The following is a 15,386-nucleotide window of genomic DNA, read 5'->3' as shown; positions in this document are numbered from 1 at the left end:
TACAGAGGTGTTGTTAATTGTGACCCTGAATTGTGATGTATGCTGCTGATATTTTAAGTTACAATGTTTGATTATAAAGGTGGAGGTCAGGTGTGTTGGTGCACATCTGCAGTCCCAGCTACTGGGGAGGCTGAGTCCAGGAGGTTGAAACTAGCCTGGACAATGCAGCAAGACCCAACCTCTACAAATAAACAAACAAACTTAGCCGGGTGCAGTGGCAGGCACCTGTGTTCCCAGCTACTCAGGAGGCTGGGGTGGGAGCATGTCTGTCTCAGGAGATGGAGGCTGCAGTGAGCCAGGATTGTGCCACTGTAGTCCAGCCTGGGCAACAGAACAAGACTCCGTCTCTTAAAAAAAAAAAAAAAAAGTTACAAAGGTGAGTTACATTCTGTAACAGAGATTTTAAAATTACAGAAATATATTTATTTAAAAACTCATCTAGCACTGCTGGGGCTTAGGAATGTCTTTCCCAGCCTGTTTTCTCCCCACACAGCCGCCAGCCCCTGTGCTGTGCTCGGCCGTGGCCCCCTGGTCACCACGGCGTCTTCGTGGCTGAACTCGATGACTGTTCCCCAGCTTCCCTCACCATCCTCTCCCTCCCCCAGTCTTGCTGCGCACACCCCCTGTGCTCCGCCCCCATGGCAGTTTCTTTTCAGGGTGATGTAGACACCCTGCCCTCCTCTCTGGGTAGCGGGCTGCAGAGCCCTCTTACTTGGTGGTCTCAGGTGGTGTAGACGCCCCCTGCCCTTCTCTCTTCTTCCTGAGATGTGACCTGAGATGTGACCTGAGATGACCTTGGGCCTGGTGCCTCCGAGTACTTCTGTTGAATCCTTCTCATTCCATGGGAGCGGATTCTGTCCTTTATGTACCCGATGTTACTCATGGGAAACCGAGGCAGGGAAGCCCCATGTGGCCTCATAGACCCTCAGCTCTGTGGACCCACCAATCTGGGCTCTCAGGGAGCCAACGGCCTCCACGCTGAGTCTACAGCTGGGAAGGGCGTGCGGGTGCAGGGGTCCACCACGACCCTCAGAGCAGCTTCAGGGACTGGGGCTGGGGCTGGGGCTGGGTGAGCGGATCGTCCTGCCAGGCTTGGCCGCCCTCGGGTCTGCTCATGTGCCTCCCCCTCCCCCAACCCCACAGTGACGTCCACCCAGCCCCGCTCCCTCCAGAGCACACCATCGTCTTCCTTGTGCGCGTGCTTCCCGAGACGCCCCGTGAGGCCTTTGCGCTGTGGCAGATGACGGCCGAGGACTTCCAGCCCGTCCTCGGGGTTCTGCTGGACGGTGATGTGGGCCCCGCATCGCCCCCAGCGGTCAGGAGGAGTGGGGGCAGGGAGGCCCCAGAGCCCTGGGAGGCCGTCAGAGGAAGTCCAGCCTCCAGGCCAGGCCCTCAGCGCCCCCAGGCAGCAGGGGTGTGGGCGCCCACCCTGGGTGGGAGTCCCGGTCAGGGGGCCGTGGGCCACATTGAGGGTCACCTTCAGTTTGGCATCCTCAGGGCTGCTCCTGGCCTGTCGTGAGGGCTGTGCTGCTCAGGGTGTAGGCCCAGCTGGCTGCAGCCCGTTCTCACCTGCTCCACCCCTTCCCTGGCAGCCGGGAGGAAGTCCCTGACCTACTTCCACCGCGACCCCAGGGCTGCCTTGCAGGAGGCCACCTTCGACCCGCAGGAAGTGAGGAAGATTTTCTTCGGGAGCTTCCACAAGGTCCTGGAAGGCTGCAGTTCACACCACTCTCCCCCGTTCCCCCAGCTCTGGGGCAGCCCAGCCCCAGAGGGCCCTGCTGGATCCCTACTCCTCTCTCTAGAAGAGCAGGACCTTCCTTGGGAGGGAAGGTTGACCTAGGCCTCTGTCCCTCTACCCAGCTCTTCCATCTTAACTGGAGTCGAAGAGCTTCCCAGCCCGTCTCTTTGGGACCCACAGACCCCGGAGGCTCCTGCAGCAGGTGCCATTTGGTCCATTTTACAGAGGGGAAGCCGAGGCACAGCAAGGGGGAGCTCTCCCAGGGTCCCCCGAAACCTAAGGGGAGATCAGGCTCCTGACCCCAGGCCCCGGTGATGGGTGTTACTCCCCAGCTCTGGCCTGGCCTTGGGGGCTCAGGTGGGCACTGGCCCTGCCTGGGCTGTGGGGAACCTCCCGTGCTGTCTCGCAGGTGCACGTGGCTGTGGGCCGCTCCAAGGTCAGGCTCTATGTGGACTGCCGAAAGGTGGCTGAGCGGCCCCTCGGGGAGGTGGGCAGCGCACCCTCTGCCGGCTTCATCACACTGGGGAGGCTGGCCAAGGCCAGGGGCCCCCGGAGCAGCTCAGCCGTGGTGAGTTGTCTTGCTGGGCCGCGCTGGTTGGGGCTGGCCGCCTCTCTGAGCCCCTGGGACTGAGCCGGCTCCCCTGCGTTGCAGTTTCAGCTCCAGACACTGCAGATCGTGTGCAGTGACACCTGGGCCGACGAGGACCGGTGCTGTGAGCTCCCTGCCTCGGTGTGCCCCATCTCTTGCCCCTGTTCCACGAAGCAAGTTAGGGCTGGTGCCCACTGAGGGTCAGAGTGCCTGGGGTCTTGGCCTGTCAGATTGCCACTGTGCTGGGAGAGATCAGGGAAGGCTTTCAGAGGAGGTGGCCTCAGGGCCAGAGGGTGAGCCCAGGGGGGCTGGACGGAGAGTCCTGGAGGCCCTGGGAACCCCTGGGCTGGGAACCCCTGGGCCCACCTCTGTGGGCCCAGCCACATGCAGATGAGTCAGGAAGGGTCCCACAGCCAGGCCAGAGAGCCCCTCCCAGCCTCGGTGACTCCTTTGTGTACCCTGTGCTGGGCTTGGCTGTACTGGGGGCCCAGATGGGGGGGAGAGGGAGGGAGAAGGCACCACTCTGTCCTGGGCTCATGCGGACAGCCTGGCAGGGTGGGTACCCAGGGCTGGCTGCACACGCAGGGGCTTAGTGGCCTGAGCCCGGGACCTGCCCACTGTGCACTTGTGCCCCTGACCTTCACCCCTGCCTCCCAGGTGTAGGCCTGGAAGTCTCCCTGGAGCCCAGGTGTGCTTGGCTGAGCTCAGCTCTCGGGTCAGGCGAGAGCCGGGGAGAGGGTCTCTCTGATGAGCAGGTCTTTTCTTCCAGAGGGATGGAGAGACCTGCCCGGCCTTCGTGTCTGCCTGCTCCTGTTCCTCAGAGACCCCTGGGCCCCCAGGGCCCCAGGACCCCCCAGTGAGTCCAGTGGTGTCTCCCTGGGGTGACCGGGGAACCCTGGCCAACGTATTGCTGCCACTGGTGGATGTGGAACCCAGGCCCTCCCGCCCCAGCCCATCCCCCCCGTCCTGCCGCAGAGCTGGGATGTACTTCATGAGCCTCCGCCCTGAGGCCTGGCCCAGCGCCTTCCTTCCCCCAGGCTGGGCCTCCCGGGCAAGCCCTCCTCTGGTGTGCAATCCAGTGTTTCTCAATGTCAGGGTTGGGCAGGGAGTCCAGGCGCAGCTCCTTCCTTCCCCCAGGCTGCCCCCGCCCCCACGAGCCCTCCCTGGTGCAGAATCCAGTGTCAGGCTTGGGACAGGTCCAGGTGCAGCTGGGATCCAGAACTGTGCTGTGGCTGCAGGGTGTGACGCAGCCGGCTGTGAGTCACAGCCACTCGGACGGCCGCTGTCCTGGGTGCTGGCAGCCCAGCTCACCTGCAGCAGGAGCTGTAGAGTCCCTCTGCCCAGGCCTGGACCCCTGCTATGGGGACCTGAGAGGTCACTGGACCTGCCATGGCCGCAGCTGCCTCTGCTCACCCCAAGGTTCCAGCACCCCGCAGGTGATGGCTGGGGCTTCCAGAGCTGGCTCCCTGGGACCGTTCAAGCACACTCACTCTGAGCGCAGTGTCCACAGCCCTGTCTGCTCAGGGGGCTGGGGTCTGAACCTGAAATGCCTGACTGTGAGAGGGAAGGACGGGCTCATGTGTCCTTGCCCCTGGAAGCCCCTTTCCTTCCTCCTGACAGCAGTGGACAGACCAGGGCTGGGTGGGGTTAGGTGCTCAGGGTGGACCCGGCATGGGGCTGAGCGGCTGGTCTGTGCCCCTGTGCCTCGGTTGGGGTGGTTCTGGGGGCTTAGCCCTGTTTGTGCCTCTGCAGGGCCTCCCTGGGAGGAACGGCACTCCGGGAGAGCAGGGCTTCCCCGGGCCCAGGGTAAGTTTTTGGTGAGTCCTGGGAGGTGGGGGGCCTGGATCCGGCCTGCCAGAAGAGGACACCCCTCCTAGGGTGCTCTTGAGAGTGCAGGGAGCTGCATGGAGCCTCCCTAGGCAGGGCGGGGCCTCCCCAAGCTGCAGACAGGCAGGGACCCCAGCACCCCAGGGGTCCAGGGGGTTTGGACTGGCCTCTCCCGTGTGCCTGCTGGGCGCCTGGCCTGGGCCTGGTTACGGTGGAAGTCCCCTTTTCACCCAGAGAGGGAGGATGAACCCCATGGCTCGACGGGGGAAATCTGAGGCTTGGGGAGGTGAGGCCACCTGTCCTGTCAGCCCTGAAGGCCGCCCTTGATTTCTACGGGGCAGGCACGAGCCAGATGCCTTCTCTGTGCTGGGCTGGGCCCAGGAGCTTAGGCCCACAAAGTATTTTCAGATGTAGCAGCATATGCGCAGTGTGTGGGGAGGTGTTTCGGGGGTGGGGGTTCTGGTTCTGCAGAGACGGATGTTGAAGGCAGTGCACCCAGCAATGACAGCAGCACCCACCCCAGACGTGAGAGGGCCGCCCTCCGGGCTCGATTCTAAGCATTTACCTAAACCACGGTACTGCACAAGCATGACGCGGATGCCAAAAGTGTGGTCGGCGTGCAGCGAGGCCGTCCTCCTTCCGACCCCGACACCCGCCTCTCTCCCGGCAGCCTTCCGGAGAGTTCCACATCCCCGTGAGCACAGACGTGAGCCTGGCTCCGGCGGGGCTGTCCTGTTGCACCTGCACTGCCTTTGTTGGTGGTTGTGCTGGAGCCTGAGCGCGCATCCCAGGCTCAGATTCCCTAGGAGAGTTGCTGGGTGGAAGGGCACACGCGGGCCCCTGTGCTTTGGGGTGGATGTCCCCACACTGGCCCTGCAGAGCCGTGCAAGGTGCTCCCCCGCGACAAGCCAGCACTGGCTTCCCACCCCCATCTTGTGTAACTGGCTGCTTCGGGAGCCATCTGATAGATGAAAATGCATTTCTCTTCCAAGCAGCGTGAACGCCCTTTGAAAGTGGCCCATGTTTTCTTGCTGGAGATGTCCTCTGCCTTCTCCACTGTTACTTTTCTTAATAATTGGTGGGCACGCTTTTTACTTGCTGGAACCAGCCCTGTGTCTGTGATGTGAGTTTTGACTGCGTTTGGCATTTTCTTGTCTTTTGACCTTGTTGGCAATGTGCGTTTCCATACAGAGTTTAAAATAACTTTGACGTAGTCCGTGTTAGTGCTCTGTTCTGTGGCTTCTGTATCCTGTGTTAAAGGGTCTTCCTTACTCCGAGAGTAGAGAGCGCCTCCTCCTGGTTCCTCCTGGTGCTTGCAGGCCCTTTTCAGTACTCCAGGTGGATTCCTCTAGAGCTGATTTTGTTACAACGCTGGGGAGGACGGAGGACGGGGAGGACTCCAGCTTCACCTCTTCACAGACCACCGGTGGTCGCCTGAGTCTTTCCTTACACAGCCCGCCCCTCATGGAAGTTAAACGCTGTTGCCCTCGTGATGTCCCAAGGCCCCTGTGTATTTTGGGGGTTTTCAGGCGCTCCAAATCCGTCCCGTTGATTTGTCTGCTGTTCACATGCGAGGGCGGTGCTTCTTAAATTACTACAGATTTCTTTAAAATTTTAATGCCAGGCGGGCTGGTCCTCTTTTGTATTCCCCAGAATTTTTTTCCTGGCTCTCTTTGCTTATTTCATTGTTCAGTGAACTGTAGAGTTGACTTATCCATTTAACCTCAACAATTCAGTTGGTGTTTTTATTGGGACCGCATTCGCTTTATAGACATACTCGGGAACAGATGACGTTTTTATGGTATTGAATCTTCTCGTCCAAAAACACGGCCATCCTGCCGTTGGTTCACAGGGCCTTCTGTGGCCCTCAGTACAGCGCGGGGACAGTCTCTTCCTACAGACCCGCTCGGTTCTCCTTCATCCCTACGTAGTTCCTCTTTTTTGTTGCTATTATAAGTTAGGTCTTTTCTTTCATTACAGCTTCTACCTCATTATTTTCACACAGGTTTCTTTTTTTTTTTGAGACGGAGTCTCGCTCTGTCACCCAGGCTGCAGTGCAGTGGCCGGATCTCAGCTCACTGCAAGCTCCACCTCCCGGGTTCACGCCATTCTCCTGCCTCAGCCTCCCGAGTAGCTGGGACTACAGGCGCCCGCCACCTCGCCCGGCTAGTTTTTTGTATTTTTTAGTAGAGACGGGGTTTCACCGTGTTAGCCAGGATGGTCTCGATCTCCTGACGTCGTGATCCACCCGTCTCGGCCTCCCAAAGTGCTGGGATTACAGGCTTGAGCCACCGCGCCCGGCCTCACACAGGTTTCTTTCTCAATTATTTTCTTTTTCTTTTTCTTTTTTTTTTTTTTTGAGACAGAGTCTCGCTCTGTCGCCCAGGCTGGAGTGCTGTGACACAATCTCGGCTCACTGCAAGCTCCGCCTCCTGGGTTCACACCATTCTCCTGCCTCAGCCTCCAGAGTAGCTGGGACTACAGGCGCCCGCCACCTCGCCCGGCTAATGTTTTGTACTTTTTTTTTAGTAGAGACAGGGTTTCACCGTGTTAGCCAGGATGGTCTTGATCTCCTGACCTCGTGATCCGCCCGCCTCGGCCTCCCAAAGTGCTGGGATTCCAGGCGTGAGCCACCGCGCCCGGCCTCAGTTATCTTCTTTATGATTTTCTTGGGTGTTCCAGGTTTACGGTGACATCACCTGCAAAGAAACACTTCACCTTCGGCTTTTCAGTCTTGATCAGTCCGATTTCTTTTTCTTATCTAACGGTGTTGGTGAATACTCCAGAATTTTGTCAGAAAGCCGTGGTGGTAGCAGATATTCTCATTTTCTTCTTGGCTTAACAAAAGTGCTTCTAGCATTTGACCATTAAAATGCTGTCCTGGAAGCAGAGAGAGGTGCATTTTGTCATGTGGTAGTGAAGTCCACGCACTCTTATTTTATTAGATTTAAAACATCAAGAATGCGCATTAAACAAGCTCTAGTGCTGTTATGGACATAACGAAATGACTGTGCCTTTTGAGCTATTAATTGTAGGATATCCCTCAATACTGGATGATTCGTGCATCTGTCGAAAATCTGACACGGTCGCTGAATTCTCGTTATCCATGTCACGTGCTGCAGAGTTCAGCTTCTGACATTTTGTTTTGGATTTTGCATTGATGCTTATAAATAAGACTGTCGCAGTTTTCTTTATAGTGTTTGGAACCTCGATTTGCTTTGTTCAAAAGATAATTGGAGTTTAAATAGCAGCAGTGTGCGCCCCACAGGGCTGGATTTCCCGTAAAACCTGAGTCTAGTGTTTTGGGGTCCAGGGCTTAAGAAAGTCTTCTATCTCTTCCTTCCAGTTGGCCCGTGGGGGTCTCTGGCTTTTCCTCAGTGATTTCTGCAATGCCCCCCACACCCCCGTTGGAACCCAGAGTTGGGCAGGGGAGGGCTGGGGGTGGAGTTGGTTGGAACTGGCTTCACAGGCTTGGCTTGGCCGTTCTCTGGCGCTGCAGACCCCGACTGTGGGTGCTCCCAGACCCTCCCAGGGTGGGCAGTGAGGGTGCTGGGGCTGCCCCTGCCTCTTTAATGGAGATGTCTCCATGTGGGCCTGGGCCTGAATGCCCAGAGGGCCGGGAGGGCTGGCTGTGACCCAGAGGGGCCACAGGAGGGGCAGCCAGCGTGACCTTTTCAGGCCCTCCCCACTGCCTGTGTCTCCAGGGAGAGCCCGGGCCACCCGGACAGATGGGACCAGAAGGTCCTGGAGGCCAGCAGGGGTCACCGGGGACCCAAGGCCGCGCAGTCCCAGGGCCTGTGGTAAGTGTCACCCATTCCCCGCCCTCCTGCCCTGTGCCCCCTCCGCTTCACTGTCCAGCCCATCATCCCCCTCCAGGGTCCACCAGGGGTCAAAGGAGAGAAAGGAGACCATGGGCTCCCAGGCTTGCAGGTAGTGTGGCTGGAGCCAGGGGCCACAGGGGTTGGTGGCGGCGGGGGAGGGGGGAAGTACAGGGATGGAGATGGGGAGTGCATGGGGGACACGGGTCGGGGGATGAGGCCTTACAGGCAGGGCCACCTCTTCTGGATGTGACCTTGGCCCCTGCCTGGCTGGCTCCTCTGTTCTATCCCAGGGCCACCCCGGCCACCAGGGCATCCCCGGGAGAGTTGGCCTCCAGGGACCAAAGGTGCTGACTCTGGGCTTGGAGGGTTCTGTCAGGGTGGTAGAGACTGGCCTGTGGTGGTGGGGGGACTTGGAGATGGAGGCTGTGGGGTAGGGAGAGGGAGGTGCTTCCTCCTGGGCTCCTGCCTCACCCACTGCACCACCCCCTTCAGCCTGTGGCCTGGCCAGAAGGCAGGAGAGCTCCAGCCCACCCCAGGCAGGAGCTGTCACTGAGGTGGGGTCAGGTGGGGGGTGGCTAAGTAGGAGCCTGGCAGCCTCAGCTGCCTCACCTTTGCTGCTTGGGTTACAGGGTGTATTGGGTGCTGCTGGGGGCTGTCACCATGGGAGGGCTGGGTACAGGTACAAACCCCACCCAGCTTGTGCCTTCCTATGCCATCAGGGAATGAGAGGCCTGGAGGGAACTGCTGGCCTGCCCGGACCCCCTGGCCCCAGGGTAGGCACCAACCTCCCATGACCCCCACCCCCACCCAGGGCTCCTATGTTCCAGGGTCCAGGCAGAGGCTAGTCTGAACACCAGCTGTCACCCCTAGGTCACCCCAGGAAGTGGCCTGGGAGGGCCTCACTTCTGCTGGAACTTTCTGCAGGGCCCTGTGGGTGGGTGAGCGTCTGCCCAAGAGCACTACATGCCCCCAAGTGAGGGCTCTGTGCTGAGGACTCAGTTCCTGGGAGACCTTGATGGGGGGTCTCCTGGCGTTGGCCTCGGGCTGAGTGCTGCAGGCCAAGTTGCCTCCCCATAAGCACCACTTTGGGGGAAGCCTAACTTGCAGTCACACTGGGGCAACTGGAACAGCTAGGGACATTTAGAGCAGCGTGGGTGCTGACAGCACTGGAGGAGGAGCACAGGGCATGGGGAGCCAGGGCCTGGAGGCAGGGGAGGCACCGCCTGCCAGAGGAATGGCCTGAGGGAGGCTGGGGCCAGCTGGGTGTCCACTGCCCTTGTCAGGTCAGGGGGGCCCTGGGACGTCCGGGAACCAGGGCTGAAGTGGGAACAGATTTGCTGGGGGCCTAAACCACACCCTGACTTCTGTGTCTCTGCAGGGGTTCCAGGGCATGGCAGGGGCCAGGGGCACTGGTGGAGAGCGAGGACCCCCAGGGGCTGTGGGGCCCACAGTAAGTTCACTTCCAACACCCACCAGCCAGTCAAAGGTGGGGGAGGGAAGGGTGCAAGCCCCATATTCTCAGGGACTTCCTGCTAACCACCCAGGGACTTCCTGTTGACAGCCCATGGACTTCCTGTTGACCACCCAGGGACTTCCTGTTGACCTCCCAAGGACTTCCTGTTGACTGCCAGGGACTTCCTGTTTACCACTCAGGGACTTCCTATTGGTGGCCCAGGGACTTCCTGTTGACCACTCAGAGACTTCCTGTTGACCACCCAGGGACTTCCTATTGACAGCCCAGGGACTTCCTGTTGACCACTCAAAGACTTCCTGTTGATCACTCAGGGACTTCCTGTTGACCGCTCAGGGACTTCCCATTTGTTATTGGAGGCCTGTTCTGAGCTGGGAGCTTGTTGGTGCTAGTGCAAGAGAGTAGAGCCAGGGGCTGGTTCTGCACCTCCCCCAACCCCACCCAGGACAGACCTGGTGGAGGGGAGGTGGTGGGGCGGCAGGCTCCGTGGAGGCACCACCATCCCCCGTAGGGGGACAGACGTGGGAGATGGGGGTGTAGTATCCCCTGGGGGACGCCTTGACTTTCAGCAGCTCCATGGGCCCCCACTTAGGTGGGCTCCAGGTTCCCCAAGGAGCTGGAGAGGTGGAAGAGGACAGAAGTTGGCAAGGAAGCACTGGCACAGGCCTGGCCTGGGCCCGGGAAGGGTCTGTTCTCTGGGCAGTGTCCCACACCCGCCATCTCCCCTAGCACAAAAATCTACAGCCAGAGGCAAGTCCTTTGTGGCACAAGTTCCAGCCCCACTCAGGACTCTGCTGCAGAACCAAACTCCTCACATGCCTGCTCTGGGGAACAGGCAAGGACCACAGGCTCCTAGGATCTGGGAATTTGGGATTGGGCTTTGGCTCTGCCTGCCCTGTGGGGTCACACTGCCACTGTGGCTATCAGGCTGCCCAAGCCATGATCCACCCCAGGGCCATCTCGCACTTCTCATGTGTGGTCTCAGGCCATCCCTGCTGACTTCTTTTCTCTTCTCCTCCTCATCAGGGGCTGCCGGGGCCCAAAGGGGAACGAGGAGAGAAGGTGAGTGAGACTGAGAGTCTTTGGCTCAGCTCGGGATCACCTGGGAAGGCACCAGCCACACGGGTCCCAAAGCTGCACCACCTTCCCTTCCAGGGCGAGCCGCAGTCCCTCGCCACCCTCTACCAGCTTGTGAGCCAGGCCTGTGAGTCCGCCATCCAGAGTGAGTGAAGCCAGTAGCCCTGCACCTGTGCCCAGCACACCTGTCTGTCCTCACAGTGGCCAGGCTGAGGGAGGCCGCCTTTACCCACCGTTAGCACACCTGGGTATCCTGGCATGGCCTGCCCAGGCCTCGCATCCCCTGGCTCCCACTGCATCCCGCTGCCACCCTTCCTTCCCACAGCACACGTGTCAAAGTTTGACTCCTTCCACGAGAACACCAGGCCCCCAATGCCCATCTTGGAGCAGAAGCTGGAGCCGGGCACTGAGCCCCTGGGGTCCCCTGGCACCCGCAGCAAGGCCCTGCTTCCTGGAGAATGGAGGCATGGTAGCCGCCACTTAGAGGGCAGAGGTACTGGTCTCCTGGCTCTTGGGGAGGGAGTTGTGGCCAGCGGGGAGCCGGTTGTCCCCTGGTCCTGGGGCTGGAGCATCGATCTGTGTCAGCACAGCAGCCCCTGCTGGAGACACCACTGTCCAGCCTCTGGGGTGCTGTGGCGAGGACACGGGGCTTCCCTAAGCCCAGACAAAGCCAGTCATGACGCAGAGCTCAGCCTTGGCCTGGCCCTCCGAGGCCCTCAAGGTGACCCCTTCCCCAATCTTCAGGAAACACGAGCTGCCTGCTTAGGGCCACCCAGGAGGGCCCAGCCTACCTCCCATCCTCCCTCCCTCCCTCCTGCCCTCGCATCCTCCCCGTCCCCCCTCTCCCACCCTCTCATCCTCCTGGCTACTGCTTCCCCCGCCTCTCCCCACCCAGCACGGAGCCGCAGGCTCCCGTGACCTTGGTGCTCCTCCTCCTCTGAGGCGGCAGCGGTGGGTCATGACTTGGATGCTGAGATGGAGGAAAGGCTGATTTGGGAGCTGGAGCTGGAGAGGGGCGTCCATGGGGAGGACAGACAGGGAGATGACCCAGCCAGACGAGGACTGAGTTCTGCACTGGCCGAGGCAGCAGCAGCTAGACAAGGGTGACAGGCACTGTCACAGGGCCCCCACCTGACACCTCCCCACCTGGCCATGCCCCCCCAAACCTGTCATGGAGCCCAAGGGGCACCTGTGTGGGGCACAGGGACCTGGCATGCTGCTCTCCCTCAGATCTCAGCCTCCATCTGAGGACCAGACCTGCTGCCTGCACCCAGGGAGGGGCCCTGACACCCTCTGTCCCTGTCAGAACAGGGCCCCAAGCCACTGCATTGCTCCATCCTCATATACTCTCCCTTTCCTCGCAGGGGAGCCTGGAGCTGTTGGTCAGACGGGCAGCCCTGGGCAGCAGGGGGGCTAGCACCCAGGGCCTCTGGGAGCGACAGGTGAGCCCCTGCTGCCTGCACCTGCCAGGGCTGAGGGCATCCAGGAAGGAGGAGCTCCTGAGGGGCTGATGGGTGGGGCCTTGTGCTATCCAGGGTGGGGTGCTGCGAGCACAAGGCCCAGCACAGGCAGGTGAGGTGGCCCTGGGGAAAGTAGGGTCAACTGTGGACCCCGTAGGGGCAACAGGAATGTGGGATCACAGGCCGTGGGGCCATAGGGCGTGGGGTCCCAGGGCGTGGGGTCCTGGAGACGGATTGGCATGCCGGGAGCCTGCTCAACCTCGTGGCCTGCAGAGTTGCATACTGGGATGGAGGACGCCCTGACCAGGGTATAGTGCAGTGGGGAGAGTGGAGCTCAGGTGTTTGCTCAGTGGGCACCTGGTCCAGTTGTGGGGAAGCTCACAGGAGTCCCAGGAGGGGCCTGTGAGGCCCCGGGTATGTCGATGAGAGAGGCAGGGTGGGGGCTGTGGTAGCCCCAGGTAACCTCTGCCTTCCTCAGGAAGCGCTGGGCAGGTGGCCCCTGTGTGCAAACTTAGCTGAGGGGCTGGTCCCAGGAGCAGGTGTGGGGACAGGGTGCAGGTGGGTACAGCACAACTCCGGCCTCAAGTAGCTTCAGGGGCCAGAGTGTGGCACGGGTGTGTGACCTGGGCCCGTGAGGGGCCGGTGCCTTTGAGCGAGGGGACTCGGCAGGGGCTAGGAGGGCCAAGGAGCACAGGCAGGAGACTCAGGGGCTCCTGGCCAAGCTGGGGCAAGAGGGCAGCTGCCCGAGATGCCTGAGAGTCAGGACAGAGCCCAGGGCTAAGGACAAGCAACCTTGCTTCTCCTCCACAGACCCATCAGAGAATGACCCTACCCACAGCCCTGCCCACAATCCTGCCCACCCACGGCCCTGCTGGACGCAGCGTGTGGAAACCCAGGCACTGGCCCTGAGCCTGTGTCCAACTGTCTTCAGTCTTTCAGATCTGTCCGCCCTTCTCTCCTGCCAGGACATTTTCTGCACTGTCCCGAGGAACCCTGCGCCTTCCTCCATGGTTTGTCTGGACACCAAGAGCGACCACATCCTGGAAAAGCCAGGAGAAAAGCTCGGGAAGCACCTGCAGGTGGAAGGAGAGGGAAGGAGCAACCTTGGCCAAGGCCCACCCCACGCCCTTGGCTCTGTAGCATTTCCAAGTTCAGATAAACCACCGAGTGCTCACCCACCCAAGCGAGGCGGGAGTCATTTCCCTGGAGGGTGTCCCCCACCCTGGCTCCGTGCACCCCACCTTGAGGTCCTGCAGCTCCAGCTGCAGTGGAGAAGGGGAGGGGCTGGGCTGATGGTAAATCGGGTCCAGGAGGGCAGTGGTGCCCCATGGCCGTCTCACTAGCTGTCACACAGGCTCACCAGCATGCCCCGCCCCTTTCTCTGGGCCTCATCAAAGCCTGGCCGGGGCCCTGCAGACCCTCCTCACTCTACGCCTCACGCAGGGAACAGATGGCTCCACTGCTGTCCCACTGGTCACCTGCACGGTGGTTCCTGCCTCAGAACAGCACTCCCACCCTGACCCCAGCACCTTTGCATCTGGGAACAGGCAGGGTCCTGCCTGCCTCATCGTCCCCTCTGTCTCCAGCCCAAGAAGGAGTCCAGATCCTGTGTGTGAGTGGCCACCCCTCACATACCCAGCCCTGTGCTGAGTTCCTTGTGCAGGGCCATTGCTTTGAGACTTGGCACCATCAGCCCTGGTCCTTAGGGTCTCAGAGCAAGGTCATCCCTCAGCAGGCTTCTGACCTGCGTGCTCCTCAGCACTTCTGCCCAGGTCTCTCCCAACCATCACAGACACTATGAGCTGGACTTCCTGCCTTATCTCCACTCTGTCCCAAACAGCATGGGGGCAAGCTCAGAACACATACCTGGGCTTCTGGGCCTTGTGGCCTGTGGAGGTGATGTGGGAACTTCTACTTCCTTTCCAAACAAATATTCAGTAACTAGTCCACTATTACCACTTAGCCAGCTAAGCAAGATAGGTGCCAGAAATGAAGAAGGAACCCATATCATTGAGGAGAGAATGAAAAGTATTAAAAAGGAACAGAGAGAGACCCTTGATATTGACAGAAGGAAAACCCACCAAGATCTCTAGTGCAGCACTGCATGCACCAAAGCGTACCTCAAAGAGGTGAGTGCGAAACAGCTTCAGGGCAAACACTTTGTCTGTGATTCAACCGTTCCAGGAACTGACCAGACCTGGAGACCAAATGGAGAGTGATAGGCAGGGTCAGCAGGATGGGAGAGAGTGCCTGCACCCACAGGAGCTGCAGCCCTGACTGAGGCCAGGAAGTACCCCCAAATGCCAGCTCCCACTGCAGCATGAGGACAGAAACAGACCACTGAGAATTCCCAAGGTTTGTGGACAAGTCAGAAGTCAAAGAAGTCAGGTGGCATCAATACAGATTTTGCCCTGAGGGACAAGGAGAGCATGTGGCCAAAGTAGGTGCAGGTAGGGCAGCATCTGGGGAAGAGTCATAGCCTTCAGTGCAGGTATCAGACACAGTTGTTGAGAGCAGCAGCCCAAGCCAGCCCCTCCGTCCTGCAGGGAGGACACCTAGGTCACTTGACTTCTGCTGGGGAGCTGAGTTGCTTCAGATCGTGTGACCAGTGACACAGCTTGGTTGCACTCACTTGGTTTCTCTAGGGCTGGGAATTAAATGTCTCCTGCTGAACTGAGAAGGCTCTTTGAGCAGTGGAGTGAGCAGGCTTTGTCATGAGGCAGGAGTGGGGCTAGAATCAAGCCCAGAGCCCACAGGGCATCCAGAGCCTTCCAAAGGAGCCCCTCTCCTGGGCTCTCCAATTTGAAGGGACTGGGCACTGGGTGGCTCATGGAGACCACACTGGCAGCCGGGAGGAGGCAGCCTGGCGGGGAGGAACCAGGGTCACTCCAATCCCCACCAACCTCTCAGCTGCCCTACCCTCACCACCCTGCTGACACCAGTGATAAGGCTCAGCCTCAAAATGGGAGTCCGGGTGCCTTCAGGAAACTGAGTTCATGCTGGAGGCCAACTAAAATGGCACAGCAAAGGCAGCGGCCAGCTGGTGCCCAGGCAGCTTAGGGACTGGTTCCTGAGGCCCCACCCACCCCAGCCTGTGCAGTGAAGCTGAGTACGAATCAAAGGTGAGGATGGGCAAGGGAGCTGACAGCAGCCCCCGAATGCAACGCACCGGCCTGGCTCCTCTGTTTACAGGAAGGCAGCCTCCCCGAGACCCAGCCGACCTGCGCGTCTCCCATCAGCCCCGACTCCACCGCATCCCTCCGGGTTTTTAGGAGCCCCTGGGGACTGAGCTGAGGCTCACGCTCCTGGCCAGAGCTCTGGGTTCCTGGCAGTATCTCCCCGGCTCCCTTCACGGCCACAGCTCTCCCCTCCAGAGGCCCCTCTATAGTGGGCCTCAGTTCCC

At 60.1% G+C, this 15,386-nt stretch overlaps 1 protein-coding gene across 1 annotated transcript in view; it reads left to right on the top strand.

Moving 5' to 3' along the window:
* The window catches only part of LOC105470497 (collagen type XX alpha 1 chain), a 42,473-nt gene extending 27,438 nt beyond the window's left edge, over positions 1–15,035 (top strand). The window contains exons 23-38 of the mRNA XM_071079056.1: positions 1,144–1,286; positions 1,593–1,702; positions 2,148–2,306; positions 2,391–2,468; positions 3,097–3,183; positions 4,080–4,133; positions 7,859–7,954; positions 8,031–8,084; positions 8,266–8,319; positions 8,695–8,748; positions 9,354–9,425; positions 10,473–10,508; positions 10,602–10,668; positions 10,849–11,016; positions 11,888–11,965; positions 12,949–15,035. Coding sequence (XP_070935157.1) covers positions 1,144–1,286; positions 1,593–1,702; positions 2,148–2,306; positions 2,391–2,468; positions 3,097–3,183; positions 4,080–4,133; positions 7,859–7,954; positions 8,031–8,084; positions 8,266–8,319; positions 8,695–8,748; positions 9,354–9,425; positions 10,473–10,508; positions 10,602–10,668; positions 10,849–11,016; positions 11,888–11,940 — 1,285 coding nt within the window. The 3' untranslated portion in view covers positions 11,941–11,965; positions 12,949–15,035. The remainder of the gene's footprint in view (positions 1–1,143; positions 1,287–1,592; positions 1,703–2,147; positions 2,307–2,390; positions 2,469–3,096; positions 3,184–4,079; positions 4,134–7,858; positions 7,955–8,030; positions 8,085–8,265; positions 8,320–8,694; positions 8,749–9,353; positions 9,426–10,472; positions 10,509–10,601; positions 10,669–10,848; positions 11,017–11,887; positions 11,966–12,948) is intronic.
* Positions 15,036–15,386: the final 351 nt, after the last annotated feature.

The sequence above is a fragment of the Macaca nemestrina genome, chromosome 15, assembly GCF_043159975.1.
Source record: "Macaca nemestrina isolate mMacNem1 chromosome 15, mMacNem.hap1, whole genome shotgun sequence".
In the NCBI taxonomy this organism is placed as follows: Eukaryota; Metazoa; Chordata; class Mammalia; order Primates; family Cercopithecidae; genus Macaca; species Macaca nemestrina.
The sequence above is the reverse complement of the archived record's forward strand: the minus strand, read 5'-3'. Positions and strand labels throughout refer to the sequence as shown.